Source organism: Erinaceus europaeus, chromosome 9 (genome assembly GCF_950295315.1).
Source record: "Erinaceus europaeus chromosome 9, mEriEur2.1, whole genome shotgun sequence".
Taxonomy (NCBI): Eukaryota; Metazoa; Chordata; class Mammalia; order Eulipotyphla; family Erinaceidae; genus Erinaceus; species Erinaceus europaeus.
Window position 1 is genome coordinate 46,813,495 of NC_080170.1, and position 17,958 is coordinate 46,831,452.

Genomic DNA, 17,958 nt, shown 5'->3' on the forward strand with positions numbered 1-17,958 from the left:
TACTACACAGCTATTAAGAACAATGAACCCACCTTCTCTGACCCATCTTGAATGGAGCTAGAAGGAATTATGTTAAGTGAGCTAAGTCAGAAAGATAAAGATGAGTATGGGATGATCCCACTAACCAACAGAAGTTGATAAAGAACAGAAAAGGAAACTAAAAGCAGGATTTGACTAAATCTAGAGTAGGGCACCAAAGTAAAAACCCTGTGGTGAGGGTGAGGGTGGACATTTGGCTTCCCGGGGCGGCGGGGGTGGGATGGGACACAGTCTTTGTGTGGTGGGAATGGTGTTTATGTACACTATTAATTTGTAGTCATATAAATCACTATTTAATTAATATGAGAGGGGAAAATTGATTGTATGTCTCAAACTTTTAAAGCACAGACTGAGTCTTTTTAATACATAGGCTGAGTCTTTGATATGTTGACTTTCTCAAAAGCCTTGACCAGGGAGAACAGAAGCAACCGGTGACACAGCTATATACAAATAATGTCAAAGGACATAAATCATGGTGATATTGGGTATTATACAGCAAATCTTAACAAAGGGACTTTTCAAAGTTAACCCAATTACCAAGTAATGTGATTATAACAATAACTATCTATTGTCTTCTTGAACCCTAAGACAGCAGGAACCTCACATTTCCACTATAGAACCTACGTTTCCCCCAGTCCTGGAACCTTAGGGTGGGGGCGCACTTTCCTGCATGCTTCTCTCAGTTCATACTAAATAATATTGCATCTGCTGATCCCAACCTAATCAATGCAAGGAGTACCACCTCAGCATGCTTCACTTCAGACTGTGTCCAGAGACTTCAGGTGTGGAATGACAACCCTTCAACTTCATCACTCTGGTGAGATCTTTCCTTTCATAGTATTCTCTAATTCCATTCCAGGCAGTACACTTCCTAACAAAGTCCCCAAACCTAGATATAGACCAGGGCCCATGAGATAGAGCATATGTTCACATGTATCCATACACTAGGGCAAAATATATACCTGAAAGCAAAAGTACACAATGGTCTGCAGTGAGTCAGTATAAAGTTCCTAATGAAATAGTATCTAATTAGACTTAGATACCCTCCTCACCAACTTCCTATTACAGTTCTCTCACTCACTCCAAAGCTAACCTTATCAAAGCAATGACTGCAAAAGCTGAATAAGGGCAAGAGACTGGCATACTTTCATGATGACTCTTTAGTCACTATCAGGCCATCCCATCCGCTGGGGCCCTAGCTGGGGAGTCCTGAGATTCCTGAACAGACATGATAGGCCTATACCTCAAATAAATCCCTCTCTTCATTGTTACCGGTCATCTGTATCAGGAACAACAAAAAGACCCCCTTTGTGCCCCCCCTTGCCTTCAACTTGTATCAACAATGGTAGAGAGTGTTCCATCCTCCGAAGGAAGGCTGGACAACATACTCTATGTTACACTTGAGGAAGATGGGTCGATATTGGGGCAGCTTGGAATGTTCCTACTCATGACCACAGAATGTGAGCTCAGATCTACAGGGATGCAGAGGTCACATAGGCTCCTAAGCTGAATATGGGCCCCAGACCAAATCAGGTCGATGGGGATTACAGTCAACAATATTTGTATCCCTTCTCCATATTCAGGAGCTACTCTCTTCCCTGGTCCAGCTTTCTGTCCCTTTTCTATCCATGACATCACCTCCTCAGACAATAACTTGGATCCACCTGCATATCAGATTTCAGGCTCAGAGGAAAAAAAAAAAAAGAACTAGTATAGCTACAGGCCCTTTGAAATATAACTAAAATATGCCTACCAACTATCTACAAAATGGAGGATCTGCACTATTCCAGCCTTTAGGTCCATGATTGTTTAACAATTTGTTTGGCTTTGTATGTTAACTCTTTTTTCAGTCACCAGGTTCCAGATGCTACCATGATGCCAACCAGACTTCCCTGGACAGACGACCCCACCAGTGTGTCCTGGAGCTCCGCTTCCCCAGAGCCCTGCCCTACTAGGAAAAGAGAGAGGCAGGCTGGGACTATGGATCGACCTGTCAACGCCCATGTTCAGTGGGGAAGCAATTACAGAAGCCAGACCTTCCACCTTCTGTATCCCACAATGACCTTGGGTCCATACTCCCAGAGGGTTAAAGAATAGGAAAGCTTGTCTTAGTCTTCTTTGTAATTGGATTCGTTTCATTGAAGATGCCTTTAAAATTTATGTGGAAAAGAGTTATGCCAATATTTCCCTCTAAGTATCTGATAGTTTGTGGTCTAACATGCAAGCCCTTGATCCACCTGGAATTTACTTTTTTTATTTGGTGAAATATAGTGGTTTAGTTTCATTCTTGGGATGCATTGGATCGACCTTCTCGTGGTGCATCCCGTGAGTACCCATTCATTGGGGAAACTGACGATCCTTCCTAGCCAACTGAATCCACATGGATCCCAGTCACTTTCAAAGCCAGCAACAAGCAGCTCCTGACAGCTTTCAACCTGACGCTGTTGACTGGCTACGGAAGAAGGACAAACGCTAGAAGAAGAAGAAGTTTCATTCTTCTGCATGTTTCAACCCATTCTTTCCAACACCATTTGTTGAAGAGACTCTGCTTTCCCCATTTAATAGTCTGGGCACCTCTGTCAAAGATTAGATGTCCATAGGTGTGGGGGCTTACTTCTGGGCTCTCAATTCTATTCCATTGGTCAGTATGTCTATTCATGTTCCAGTACCAAGCAGTTTTGACGACAATGGCCCTATAATGCAATTTGAGAGGTTGTGGGATCAAAGGAACCCTCCTGCACTGCTGGTGGGCATGTAAATTGGTTCAACCTCTGTGGAGAGCAGTCTGGAGAACTCTCAGCAGGCTAGAAATGGACCTACCCTATGATCCTGCAATTTCTCTCCTGAGGATATAGCCTAAGGAACCCAACACACCCATCCAAAAAGATCTGTGTACACATATGTTCTTGGCAGCACAATTTGTAATAGCCAAAACTTGGAAGCAACCCAGGTGTCCAACAACAGATGAGTAAGTTGTAATATATATATATATATATATATATATATATATATATATATATATATATACATACACACACACACACACGCACACACACACACACACACAATGGAATACTACTCAGCTATAAAAAATGGTGACTTCACCATTTTCAGCCAATCTTGGATGGACCTTGAAAAATTCATGTTAAGTGAAATAAGTCAGAAACAGAAGGATGAATATGGGATGATCTCACTCTCAGGCAGAAGTTGAAAAACAAGATCAGAAAAGAAAACATAAGTAGAGCCTGAACTGGAATTGGCTTATTGCACCAAAGTAAAAGACTCTGGGGTGGGTGGGTGGGGAGAATACAGATCCAAGAAGGATGATAGAGGACCTAGAGGGGGTTGTATTGTTACATGGAAAACTGGGAAATGTTATGCATGTACAAACTATTGTATTTACTGTTGAATGTAAAACATTAATTCCCCAATAAAGAAATTAAAAAAGAAAAGAATAGGAAATCTGTCTGGGGAGAGGATGGGATATGGAGATCTCGTGGTGGGAATTGTGTGGAGTTGTACCCCTCTTATCCTATGGTTTTGTTAATGTCCCCTTTTTAAAATAAATTTTAAAAATTAAAAAATAAAACAAATAATAAAAAAACTGGCCATGTTAAAATAATAATATTGGGATATGCTGGGTTTAAGAAAATGAACTATTAAGATATGGTAGGGAGTCCAGCGGTAGTAACAGCAGGTTAAGCGCACATGGCGCAAAGCACAAGCACTGGCGGAAGGATCCCGGTTCGAGCCCCCGGCTCCCCACCTGCAGGGGGGTCGCTTCACAAGTGGTGAAGCAGGTCTGCAGGTGTCTATCTTTCTCTCTCCCTCTCTGTTTTCCCCTTCTGTCTCCATTTATCTCTGTCCTACCCAACGACGCCAATAACAACAACAATAATATCTACAAAATAACAATAAATAGATATTTAAAAAGATATTAATTGTACATGATTTACCTTCTTAATGTGGTTACTAGACAAATCTTTTTAAAAATGTTTTTTGGGAGTCGGGCTGTAGAGCAGAGGGTTAAGCACAGGTGGCACAAAGCACAAGGACCGGCATAAGGATCCCGGTTCGAACCCCGGCTCCCCACCTGCAGGGGAGTCGCTTCACAGGCGGTGAAGCAGGTCTGCAGGTATCTCTCTTTCTTTCCCCCTCTCTGTCTCCCCCTCCTCTCTCCATTTCTCTCTGTCCTATCCAACAATGACAACAACAATAACTACAACAACAAAACAACAAGGGCAACAAAAAGAGAATAAATAAAATAAATATATAAAAAAAATCAAAAAAAATTTTTATTATCTTTATATTATTTACTGGATAGAGACATCCAGAAATCAAGAGGGAAGGGGATGATAGAGAAGGAGACACAGAGAGACACCTGCAACATTGCTTCACCATTTGCAAAGCATTCCCCTGCAGGTGGGGACTGGGGACTCGAACCTGGGTCCTTGTGCACTGTAACGTGCCCTCAACCAGGTGTGCCACCATCCGGCCCCTACAGTTCTTAAAAATCTTTATTAATTTATTCTGATAGGACAGAGAAATTGAGATGGGAAGGGGGGACCAAAATAGAAAGAGAAAGAGTGATACTGATTCACTGCTCATCACTCTTCCCCCCTGTGGGTGGGGACTGGGAGCTTGAACCTGTGTCCTCATGTACTGTAACGTGTGCTCAACTGGCACTACCACTTGGACCCAATTACTGGATAATTTTAAGTAATTTATGTGGCTGGCATTGTGTTTCTATTAGAAAGATCTGCGTGCAATGACAAATGAAGGAGGGAGAGGGAAACGAGAGGAAGAGGTAGACAGGTAGATGGGGGGAGGAAGAGTAATTAAAGAGAGAAAGAAAGTAGGGAGGAGGAGAGAAAGATAGGAAGAGGGTGAGGGAGAGAGAGAGAGAGAGAGAGGGAGGACTGGAGCCAGCACTGCTTGAGTATCCTGTTTAGTTGTAACAATCTGACACAAAGCCATGGTGCAGCGTCACTACACTGCCCCCTGTCTGCACAGCTTTGCTTCCCTCTGCACAGGAGCCGACCCCCTGGTCCCCAACACACCCTAGCAGAGGCTGGAGAACCTGCCCTCCTGGGAGTGGAGGCTCAGGTCTGACTCAACACACACACCCCCATGCTAGGGCCACAACTCCCTCTTTCTGCCTGCAGGGACAGACATCAAACCCAGAAGCCATCCTCACTCCTGTTTCTGGGAACAATGACAGGGAGAAGGCCCAGCTGGTGGGGGCCTGGCCTGTATGCTCGCTACCACAGTACCCCCCTCCACCCCCCATGCCCACAGTGCCTGAAGAGTCTGCCTCCTCACTCACATCAGCTCCCAGTCCAGTTTGGCGCGCTCAATGTCGTCCATCAGCTTCATCAGCTTCTTCTTAAACTGATGTTCAAAACGCACATCATCCTCGATCACCAGGCTCTTCTCCAGCTCCCGTTCGATCACCTGCAAAGACCATAGGTGGCAGGATGCCCTGGGAGTGCCCAGCCCACCTTCGATGACATGAGGAGGCAGGGAAAGTCACTCCAACAGGGCTCAGAACTAAGCTCACAGCAACTGCCCACCAATGGTCGAGTGGATCGATTCACGTTGGAGAACTCGTGCTGGCTTCCACTAAAGGCATCATCACAGATGGATTTCTCACACAGAGTCATGACAGATTGTGTACCCTGTGGTTCCGCTCAGGAGAAAAGATTGGGCCAGGGAGGCTGCTCGGCGGTGTTGTGTATTCAAAAGGCTGTGGGTTCACTCCCATTCCCTGGTGTTTTTTCTCTTTCTTTCTTTCTTTCTTTCTTTCTTTCTTTCTTTCTTTCTTTCTTTCTTTCTTTCTTCCTTCCTTTCTTTCTTTCTTTCATCAGCTAAATAGACAAAAGGCTTCCCTACTAAGGGTGAAGATTCACCAGGGCCAGGTGGTGGTGCACATTACAGTGTGCAAGGTCCCTGGTCCCCGCATGCAGGGGGAAAGCTTCACAAGTGGTGAAGCAGGGCTGCAGGTATCTCTGTCTCTCTCCCTTTCTATCTCCCCCTCTCTTCTCATTTTTTCTCCATCTCTATCCAATAATAAACAAAGTCACCCATAAGAGTGTAGGGTCCCTGAAAGGGAGTACCTTCCCCATTATTATCTTGAGTATCACCAAGGTCACCTCTCCTGGCGTGTTCCTGGCATCATGCCAGTGGGAAGCAGTGACCATGAGAACTCCCCCTGTGCTTCCAGAACAGTCATGGGGTTGTGCAGCCTCTAGCCTGAATGCACCTCCAGGACCCCAGCCCCCTGATTCTCTCAGAGAGAGACCGGCCTGCTCACCTCTTTCCAGACAGAGTGGTGGCTGAGGAAGCAGCCGATCTCCCCCCGCGTCAGGGGCCTGGAGGAGTAGGGGTCTCGGTAGCCAGGTAGCATCTCGATATTCAGGGCCTTCAGCTGACTTGTGTTGAGCGACCTGCTTGACAGAGCACACACCTGAAAGTTAACAAGGCAAGGCAAACATTCCCCCCACCCCCGCCCCGTAGAAGCCAGAAAGGGTGTACTCCCTTTGTCTGCATTCCTGACAGATTTCTGGGGTCTTGGAGGCCTGAGGAGTTCCTCAGGGTTCACATGTCACATTGCCAGCTCTGAGGTAACAAGAGGGAATTTGTGTTCCCCCGTGATATCCAATACTGTTTGAAGTGCATCATTGATTTCTCTCTTAGTTTATTTACTTATGTCTCCAGGGTTATCAGCGGGGCTCAGTGCTTACAGGACACCACTGATCCTGAGAACCATTTATATTCTTTTGTCTAGAAGGTGAAGGACAGAGAGAGCTACAGAGAGGGAAAGACAAAGAGAAGAGGCACTGCAGCATCACTCCACCACTCCTGAAATTTCCCCCTTGCAGGTGCTCCCATGTGGTGATCCAGGACTTGAACCCAAGTCCTTGTGCATGCTAGTGTGTAAACTCTACTAGCAGGCCCTGAATGCTACACTGAGTGCATTCTTTCCAAGGCACTGCAGGGAATGGGAAGCCACCATGGCTACTTCAGAACCTTAGAAACAGGCAGGGGAGATAGCACAATGGTTATGCCCGAGGCTCCAAAGTTCCAGGTTCAACCCCTTGCACCATCCTAAGCCAGAGCTGAGCAGTTCTCTGGCTAAAAACTTAATGAAATAAAATTAAAAAGTAAACCCAGAGATAAACTGTTTCCAATGTGCATCTCTGCATGTGGAAGCCCAGAGGTTGCCAGATGTCAGTGGCTTTCAGGCTGGCTCTATAAGGGATAAGGAGCTCAAATGCCAAGACAGGTAATCAAACTCCTCCCAAAGTTATGTTGTATGTGCTTCCTTTAAGGAGGTGTCTGCCCTCTGGTAACCACAGGCTCTTCCTGCCCGGGATTAGGCCTCATCAGAGAAAGCACACTTCCCGGGGTTGGGTGAAGTTGTACTTGGTTCATTGTTCACAGTACAGCGTAGGAGGACCCTGGTTCAAGACCCAGAGCCCTACCTGTAGGGCGAGAGCTTCACGAGTGGTGAAGCAGGGCTGTAGGTGTCTCTCTGTCTCTCTCCCTATCTCCTTTCCTCCCCTCTCAATTTCTCTCTGTCTCCAACCAATAATAAAGTAAAAATATTTTTGTAAAAATTAAGACAAGGCACACTTGCACTGCAGCCATCTTTGCACAGGCCTGAGTTTTTAAAAAGCCCAGCTCACTTTCCATCCACAGCCTCCACGATCTTGACCTCGATCTCCTGTTCATACAGGGTCCGCAGCATCCGATCCCGCCGGTCCTTCCTGCGCTTGAGGTTTATCATGAAGATCTAGTGCGTGAACAGAGCAGAGACCCAGGTGACTCGAGGCTTATTTGGGCTGTTTGAAGGCAACATAAGGATGTACACTCCAGTTTTCAGGATACAGAGTGGAGACCTTGGGACAAAAGACTGGTGACGATGTGTGGATCCTATGAGGCCAACTGCCATCACTCTAGATGTAACCACTTTCTCAGCTTGATCCATCAGCAAGTGACTTAACTGTCTTTGTGTTTCTCTGGTGTTCTTTGGAGAATGTGGTTGCCCGGCTCTTTAAATGTTTTTTTTTTAAGCTACTTTTTGGGAGGTCCATAGTGAAATCCCAAATACACTAGGTTGGGAGGAGGAGGCAGCTAGCTAGTAAGGGTTAAATTTGTCAGCAGATTGAGTGTACCCTTCTGTACTAAATGATCACCTTGGATCAGTCTTTGTGCCTCAGTTTTCTAATCTGTAAAACTGGGATGAAACTGCTCCTTTCTCATGGGAACTAAATTGTAACTACTATTATAATTTATATGCACTGTAGTAAAATTTAAAATCAATCAAAGAGGGGGGGTTCCCGGAAGATGGCGGACTGAGAAGCTGCTAGTGACTTGAGCTCTGACCACATCTTCTGGAAACGGTAGGATTTTCTGCCTTTAGTAGGCCAGTCAATAAGGGGTCCTAGCGGTGACACCAAGGAGGTGACTATAACTTAATTTGGATTAAAATATAGAGTAGGAAAAAAGGGGAAAAATTTTTTTTCTTTCTATTAAATTATTAAGTACCTCCTCCCCCCCCCCATAACCAGTCCCTGGGGACCAGCTCCTAGCAGGCTCCCCTGCTGAGCCCCTTTCTTTACCAAACTTCCTGTCCCACCAGGGAGTATCATTCATTCTAAGTCTATACCCTTCGGAAACCTCTGGCCTTTTTTCTTTGTAAGTAGCCACCCCCCCACCTCACCCCGCATAGCTAATTAAATAATTAAAAATAAATAAATAAATAAATAAAAACTCTTTCCTTTCACCGCTCTTTTATGCCTGTTCTTTTTCTTATCTTTTTCTTTTTTTCTCTCTCTCTCTCTCTCTTTTTTCTTTTTCTCATTATTGCCATCCTTTCTTCCTTAATCCTACAGCTTCTAAAGCCACAGGCCCCATCCCCCACACCACCAGACAGTGTGCTTTTCTGAATTCACTGATACACATTTGGGAATTATTTTGGGGAAGAATTCTGACTCAGAGTTGGACTCTCACTGCGAGTATCTCTGCTCAACATCCCTTCCTCCTTTAGCCACCCCAGATTATACAGTGGATAGTAGATCTACATAACTGTCTATTTCAGCTATCCTTGTCTAGTCCTGAGGTTTTTTGTTGTTTTTTTTTTTTTCTCTTTCTTAACAATCAGCTGCCTCTGATCACGAGATTTGAGGTAAGCTGGGACAGGGTTTTTTTTTTTAAACCCTGCTCTATTTTATTATTAATATTATATAAAGGCATATATCTTCCCCCCTTTAGGTTGATGAGAATTAACTCTTAGGGTATCTTTCCTTGCTAGGGTAGTGGGCATCTTATCTATTGTGGGAGGAACTTGTCTTGTTACTCCTATCTCCTCTACAGACTCTCCCCTCCCTCCTCCTCCTAGCTAATTAAAAAATTAAATTAAATTAAATTAAATTAAATTAAAAATAAAGTAATAAAAAAAACTTTCCTTTCACTGCTTTTTCATTACAGCTCTTTTTCTTATCTTTGCTCTTTTCTCTCTCTTGTCTCTTGTTTCTTTTTTTTTTTAATCTTGTCATACACTTCTTCCTTCCTTCTTCTTTGCTTTTCTGAATTTCTGAATTATTTTGGGGAAGAAATCTGACTCAGAGTGGACTCTCTATGTGTGTATCTCTGCTCTACTTCCCTGTCCCCTCTTGTTACCCTTAGAATATACAGTGGATAGTAGATTCACGTAACTGTCTATTCTTGCTATCCCTTCTTTCTTTTCTCTTTCTTCTTCACTGGGATTTGGTTACTATTTTTTCATGGACTGGAGACATTGTTTGGCTAACTGGCAGTGATTAAACTGCTTCAATACTTGCTTCAGTTGCTACTGTAATTCCTGAGGTTGGTGAGTGCAATTGTCATAAAGGTATTTAGTACAGTGTTGCTTGTACTCAAGACACAACAACTGAGGAACAACAAAGCATAAAAAAAGAAACACATAAATCAAAAAAATGGGTAGATCAAAAACAAATAAAACTGCTACTCCAATGAATGAAGACAATAGCCCAGAAGAAACTACAAATCAGCCAGAAGTAACCATAGATAAGAAAAGTATGCAAGCAATAATAAACTTATTAATCACAGAAATGAAAACAACGTTGGAGGAAAGGAATGGCAGTATTAGGGAAACAACAGTTGAGACCCCCCAAGGAAAATACTGATTATCTTGAGGCAATTAGAGAACTGAAAGCTGAAATAGCTGTAATGAAGAAAGAAGCTGAGGCAAGGGAAATCAGACTAACAGAAGCAGAAAACAGAATTAGCCAGACAGAGGATGAGTTAGAGAAAACTAAGAAAGAGGTGAAAGAGCTTAAAAAGAGATTGAGAGACACTGAAAACAACAACAGAGACATATGGGATTATCTCAAAAGAAGTAACATTCACATAATTGGCCTGCCAGAGGAAGAAAGAGAGGAAGGGGAAGCAAACATTCTAGAGGAAATAATAGAAGAAAACTCAGACCTGAATAACAGAAAAGGACATCAAGATTCAAGAGGCCCAGAGAGTACCAAACAGAATCAACCCAGACCTGAAGACACCAAGACACATCATAGTCACAATGAGAAGAAGTAAGGACAAAGAAAGGATCCTAAAGGCTGCAAGAGAGAAACAAAAAGTCACATACAGGGGAAAACCCATAAGATTATCTGAAGACTTCTCCACTCAAACTCTAAAAGCCAGAAGAGAATTGCAAGATATCTATCAAGCCCTGAATGAAAAAGGGTTTCAACCAAGGATAATATATCCTGCTAGACTTTCATTCAAACTAGATGGAGGGATCAAAACCTTCTTAGACAAAAAACAATTAAAGGAGGCAACCATCACCAAACCGGCCCTGAAAGAGGTTCTAAAAGACCTCTTATAAACAAGAACGTCACTATAATACTGGCAATATATCAGAGCAAACAAAAAAAATTTTTTTTGAAAAATGGCACTACAATACATTAAATCCATAATATCAATAAATGTCAATGGCTTAAACTCACCCATCAAAAGGCACAGAGTTGGGGAATGGATCAGAAAACATAATCCAACCATATGCTGCTTGCAAGAATCCCATCTGTCACAACAAGATAAACACAGACTTAAAGTGAAAGGATGGAAAACTATCATACAGGCTAATGGACCACAAAAAAGGGCAGGAACAGCCATTCTCATCTCAGACACAATATATTTTAAATTAAATAAAGTAATAAAAGATAGGCAAGGACATTACATAATGACTAGAGGATCAATCAGCCAAGAAGACTTAACAATTATTAACATCTATGCACCCAACGAGGGACCATCTAAATATGTCAAGCACTTACTGAGAGAATTTCAAAAATACATCAATAGTAATACAATAATAGTGGGAGACTTCAATACCCCACTCTCACACTTAGACAGAGCAACAAAGCAGAAAACCAACAAAGATACAAGAGAATTGAATGAAGAGATTGACAGACTAGACCTCTCTGACATTTTCAGAGTCCTTCACCCCAAAAAACTGGAATACACCTTCTTTTCAAATCCACATAACACATACTCAAGGATAGACCACATGTTAGGCCACAAAGACAGCATCAATGAATTCTAAAACATTGAAATCATCCCAAGTATCTTCTCAGACCACAGTGGAGTAAAACTAACATTTAACAACAAACAGAAAATTATTAAAAGCCACAGAATTTGGAAACTAAACAACATACTCCTTAAGAACCACTGGGTCAGAGATTCACTCAAGCAGGAAATTCAAATGTTCCTGGAAACAAATGAAAAAGAAGACACAAGCTATCAAAATATTTGGGACACAGCTAAAGCAGTACTGAGAGGGAAACTTATAGCCATACAATCACATATTAAACACCAAGAAGAAGTTCAAATGAATGACCTTACTGCACACCTCCAGGACTTAGAGGAAGAGGAATAAAGGAACCCTAAAGCAACCAGAAGGACAGAAATCACTAAAGGTAGAGCAGAAATAAACAACATCGAAAATAAAAGAACCATACAAAAGGTCAATGAAGCCAAATGTTGGTTCTTTGAAAGATTAAACAAAATTGACAAACCCCTAGCCAGACTCACCAAACAAAAAAGAGAGAAGACTCAAATTAATAGAATTGTAAACGATGGAGGAGATATCACAACTGACACCACAGAAATCCAGAGAATCCTGCGAAACTTATATAAAGAACTATACGCCACCAAGCTAGAGAATCTGGAAGAAAGGGAACAATTCCTAGAAGCATATGCCCTTCCAAAACTGAACCAAGAAGAACTACAAAATCTAAATGCACCAATCACAGACAAAGAAATTGAAACCGTTATTAAGAACCTCCCCAAAAACAAAAGTCCTGGACCAGATGGCTTCACAAATGAATTCTACAAAACTTTCAGGAAACAGTTAGTACCCATACTTCTTAAGCTTTTCCATAAGATTGAATACTCCCTTCCAACTTCTATGAAGCCAACATCACCCTGATACCAAAAGCTGATAGGGACAGGACAAAAAAGGAAAACTACAGACCAATATCTCTGATGAACATAGATGCCAAAATATTAGACAAGATCTTGGCCAACTGGATATAGCAACATATCAAAAAGATTGTTCATCACGACCAAGTGGGATTCATCCCAGGAATGCAAGGCTGGTTCAACATCCATAAGTCAATCAATGTCATTCACCACATCAATAAAAGCAAAGCCAAAAACCACTTGATTATCTCAATAGATGCAGAGAAAGCCTTTGACAAAATCCAACACCCATTCATGCTCAAAACTCTACAAAAAATGGGAATAGATGGGAAATTCCTCAAGATAGTAGAGTCTATATATAGCAAACCTACAGCCAACATCATACTCAGTGTACACAAGTTGAAAGCATTCCCCCTCAGATCGGGGACTAGACAGGGCTGTCCACTGTCACCATTACTCTTCAACATAGTATTGGAAGTTCTTGCCATAGCAATCAGGCAAGAGAAAGAAATCAAAGGAATACAGATTGGAAGGGAAGAAGTCAAGCTCTCACTATTTGCAGATGATATGATGGTATACATAGAAAAACCTAAAGAATCCAGCAGAAAACTACTGGAAGTTATTAGGCAATATAGCAAGGTATCAGGCTACAAAATCAATGTACAAAAATCAGTGGCATTTCTTTATGAAACACTAAATCTGAAGAAGAAGACATCCAGAAATCACTCCCATTTACTGTTTCAGCAAAATCAATCAAATACCTAGGAATAAAGTTGACCAAAGAAGTGAAAGACTTGTATGCTGAAAACTATGAGTCGCTACTCAAGGAAATGGAAACTGATACCAAGAAATGGAAAGATATCCCATGCTCATGGATTGGAAGAATAAATATCATCAAAATGAATTTTCTCCCCAGAGCCATATACAAATTTAATGCAATACCCATCAAAGTTCCACCAAGCTTCTTTAAGAGAATAGAACAAACACTATAATCATTTATCTGGAACATGAAAACACCTAGAATTTCCAAAACCATCTTAAGGAAAAGAAACAGAAATGGAGGCATCACACTCCCAGACCTTAAACTATATTATAAAGCCATCATCATCAAAACAGCATGGTGCTGGAACAAAAATATGCACACAGACCAGTGGAACAGAATTGAAAGCCCAGAAATAAATCCCCACACCTATGGACATCTAATCTTTGATAAGGGGGCCCAAAGCATTAAATGGAAAAAGGAGGCTCTCTTCAATAAATGATGCTGGGAAAACTGGGTTGTAACATGCAGAAGAATGAAATTGAACCACCTTATCTCACCAGAAACAAAAATCAACTCCAAATGGATCAAAGACCTAGATGTCAGACCAGAAACAATCAAATACTTAGAGGAAAACATTGGTAAAACAGTTTCCCACCTACAGCTCAAGGACATCTTTGATGAATCAAACCCAATTGCAAGGAAAACTAAAGCAGAAACAAACCAGTGGGACTACATCAAATTGAAAAGCTTCTGCACATCCAAAGAAACTATTAAACAAACAAAGAGACCCCTCACAGAATGGGAGAAGATCTTCACATGCCATACATCAGACAAGAAACTAATCACCAAAATACATAAAGAGCTCAGCAAACTTAGCACCAAAAAAGCAAATGACCCCATCCAAAAATGGGCAGAGGATATGAACAAAACATTCACCCCAGAGGAGATCCAAAAGGCTAACAAACATATGAAAAACTGCTCCAGGTCACTGATTGTCAGAGAAATGCAAATAAAGACAACACTAAGATACCACCTCACTCCTGTAAGAATGGCATACATTAAAAAGGACAGCAGCAACAAATGCTGGAGAGGTTGTGGGGACAGAGGAACCCTTTTACATTGCTGGTGGGAATGTAAATTGGTCCAATCTCTGTGGAGAGCAGTCTGGAGAACTCTCACAAGGCTAGACATGGACCTTTCATATGATTCAGTAATTCCTTTCCTGGGGTTATACCCCAAGGACTCCCAACCAAAAAGAGGTGTGTACTCCTATGTTCCTAGCAGCACAATTCATAATAGCTAAAACCTGGAAGCAACCCAGGTGCCCAACAACAGATGAGTGGCTGAGAAAGCTGTGGTATATATACACAATGGAATACTATGCAGCCAGCAAGAACAATGAACCCACCCTCTCTGACCCATCTTGGACACAGCTAGAAGGAATTATGTTAAGTGAGCTAAGTCAGAAAGATAAAGATGAGTATGGGATGATCCCACTCATCAACAGAAGTTGAGTAAGAAGATCTGAAAGGGAAACTAAAAGCAGGACCTGACCAAATTGTAAGTAGGGCACCAAAGTAAAAACCCTGTGGTGAGGGGTAGACATGCAGCTTCCTGGGGCAGTGGGGGGTGGGAGTGGGTGGGAGGGATGGGTCACAGTCTTTTGGTGGTGGGAATGGTGTTTATGTACACTCCTAGTAAAATGTAGTCATATAAATCACTGGTTAATTAATACGAGAGGGGGAAAATTAATTGTATGTCTCGAAGTTTTTCAAAACACAAACTGAATCTTTTCAATATATAGGCTATGTAATTGATAAGCAGACTCTCTCAAAAGCCTAGACAAAGTAGATCAGAAGCAACCAATAGCACAGCTATATACAAGGTACTGGGTACTGTACAGCAAACCCTAACAAAAGGACTTTTCAAAGTTAACCCAATTACCAAATAATGTGATGATAACATTAACTATGGATTGTCTTTTTGAACCCTAAGACAGCAGGAACCTCACATCTCCACTATAGAGCCTCTATTTCCCCCAGTCTTAGAACCATTGTATAGGGCCCACTTTCCCGTATGCCTCTCCCAATCCATATCAAATAATATTGCATCTGCCAATTACAACCTAACCCACACAACGATTGACACCTCAACATGCTTCACTTCATACTGTGTCCAGAGACTTGACGTGTGGAATGACAACCCTTCAGCTTCATTACTCGGGTGAGACCTTTCCTTTCATAGTATACTCTAATTCCATCTCAGGTGGTTCACTTTCTAACAAAGTCCCAAAACCTAAATATACACCAGTTTCACCTAGATATGTTTACACGTATCCGTAAACTACTGCAAAATATATACCTGAAAGCAGAAGTACACTAGAGTTTGCAGTGAGTACCCCCCTCACACTTCCTCTCCACTATTCCAAGCTTTGGGTCCATGATTGCTCAACAATTTGTTTGGCTTCGTATGTTAAATCTCTTTTCAGTCACCAGGTTCCAGATGTCATCAGGATGTTGGCCAGGCTTCCCTGGACTGAAGACCCCACCAATGTGTCCTGGAGCTCCGCTTCCCCAGAGACCTATCCTACCAGGGAAAGAGAGAGGCAGACTGGGAGTATGGACCGACCAGTCAACGCCCATGTTCAGCGGGGAAGCAATTACAGAAGCCAGACCTTCTACCTTCTGCAACCCACAATGACCCTGGGTCCATGCTCCCAGAGGGATAGAGAATGGGAAAGCTATCAGGGGAGGGAGTGGGATATGGAGATTGGGTGGTGGGAACTGTGTGGAATTGTACCCCTCCTACCCTATGGTTTTGTTAATTAATCCTTTCTTAAATAAAAAAGAAAAAAATCAATCAAAGAATAAAGAGAATCAATCTAATGTGATTATCAAGGTCTCAGTTGTAGCCGCTTCTTTATCAGAGTTCTTTAAAAATGACCTTAGAGACTAAGGGAGGGGGCTCTCAAAGAAATAAGGAGAAGGGGCTCTGTTGTTGGGGGGTAGCTCTTGGAGGAAGAGGGGAGAGAGAAATGGAAAGGAGTAACTCCCACATCGCATGGCTCTGTAGGAAATACCACAAGGACATGTGGCTGGTGAAGTCCCAGGAAAGTGTGTTCACAAGGTGAGGAAGGACCAGCCCTTCCTCACCTTGGTCCCTGAATTCCTTTTTTTTTTTCATTGGGGAGAGGGATTAATGGTTTACAGTCAACAGTAAAATATAGTAGTTTGCACATGTGTAACATTTCTTAGTTTTCCACATAACAATTCAACCCCCATGAGGTCCTCCTCTGCCATCATGTTCCAGGACATGTAACCCCCCCCCCCACACACACACACACACACTCCAGAGTCTTTTACTTTGATGCAATACACCAACTCCAGTCCAAGTTCTGCTTTGTGTTTTCCCTTCTGTTCTTACTGGCCCCTGAATTCTTGATGGCTGTACTTCTGTGTCCTGCAGGGAGTCACAGTGTGGCTGTCTGGACAAGTCCCAGGCCTAAAGGCTGTAAAGCCACCTGGATATCACAACAAGCCAACTATGCTCTCATGAGACTCTTTTGACTCTAGTAGCAATGAGCTCACTGAACACTGACATAGGCTCTGAGAGAGTCTCTCCTGCCAACTGGAAATGCTGCAGACTTACAACAGAGATGGGAAAAGGAAGAAACCATGGGCAGAAGTCCTGACCAAGCACCTTGCTGAATGGAGGAGATGGTGAGTGCTAAGGGCCCAGCTCCCAGTTTGTTAGGCAAGCACATCACTAAGGTCCAGTTCTGTGAAAATGGTTTGTGAGGGCTTGTTCTAGGCAATGTGCTGAATAAAGGAGCATCTATGCTTCATAAGCAGCCTACACTGTGATGAGACTAGGGGAGGCGGGGGCCTGCTGGGAGAAAGCTCTCACCCGTTAGCACACAAGCCTAACTATGCTGAGGCCCTGGGTTTGAGCCCCAACACCACATGTGGGCACTATGGGAAGAAGGACAGGAGTTTCATGGATGGTGGGACAGTGCTTTGTTCTCTCCTCTCTCTTTCTCCTTAACTTTCCCCCTTCCCCAGACCTCTAAAATAAAAAGGAATGAAAACATTGGCTTGGGAAGACCTCCACTCTGTTGTAAGCAAGAGGCCTTTGGTTGACTCTCCAGAGCCACATTAAGTTAAATAACCAAATAACCAGGTTAAGCTTTGGCTAACAGGGTCCTCCTGTGCGTGACCATCGATAATGTTCCATGTTTTACTGGACTCAAAAGCTACATTACTACACTTCAGCTCTACCCTGCAGTGCAGCCACACTTCCACCCAGTTATAGCCCTGGGAAGAGAAACTGACAAGGAAGCACCACACCCCTTGGAACAACTCCTGCCCCTGATTTAGGACACGGTGGAGGGGTACAGTGTGACCTCAGGATTTCCCTCATTTACCTAATGGGGGTGTTCATTTTCTGAAGACACAGTTTCTGTGGTGACTATGTCTGATTTTGTTACGTGTGTTCTTTTAGTGTTCTTCATCTCCCTGTTTAGAAGCACCCTGAAATGGGTCATGTTTCCACCCCCAATTTTACAGACATGGAAGGGAAAGGACATTTCTTTGTGTGGTCAGGGATCTGTCTGAGGTTCTCCCAGAGACCCAAACAAAACAAAATTAGCAGAAGGACTACAACCCCCAACG

General features: G+C 42.8%; 1 protein-coding gene across 1 annotated transcript in view; it reads right to left on the reverse strand.

The window, feature by feature from the left end:
- The window catches only part of COLGALT2 (collagen beta(1-O)galactosyltransferase 2), a 90,546-nt gene that overhangs the window by 6,159 nt on the left and 66,429 nt on the right, over positions 1–17,958 (reverse strand). Inside the window, exons 8-10 of the mRNA XM_060197821.1 lie at positions 7,728–7,834; positions 6,353–6,485; positions 5,366–5,493 (exon numbers count right to left, since the gene is read on the reverse strand). Of these exons, the coding sequence (XP_060053804.1) occupies positions 5,366–5,493; positions 6,353–6,485; positions 7,728–7,834 (368 nt within the window). The remainder of the gene's footprint in view (positions 1–5,365; positions 5,494–6,352; positions 6,486–7,727; positions 7,835–17,958) is intronic.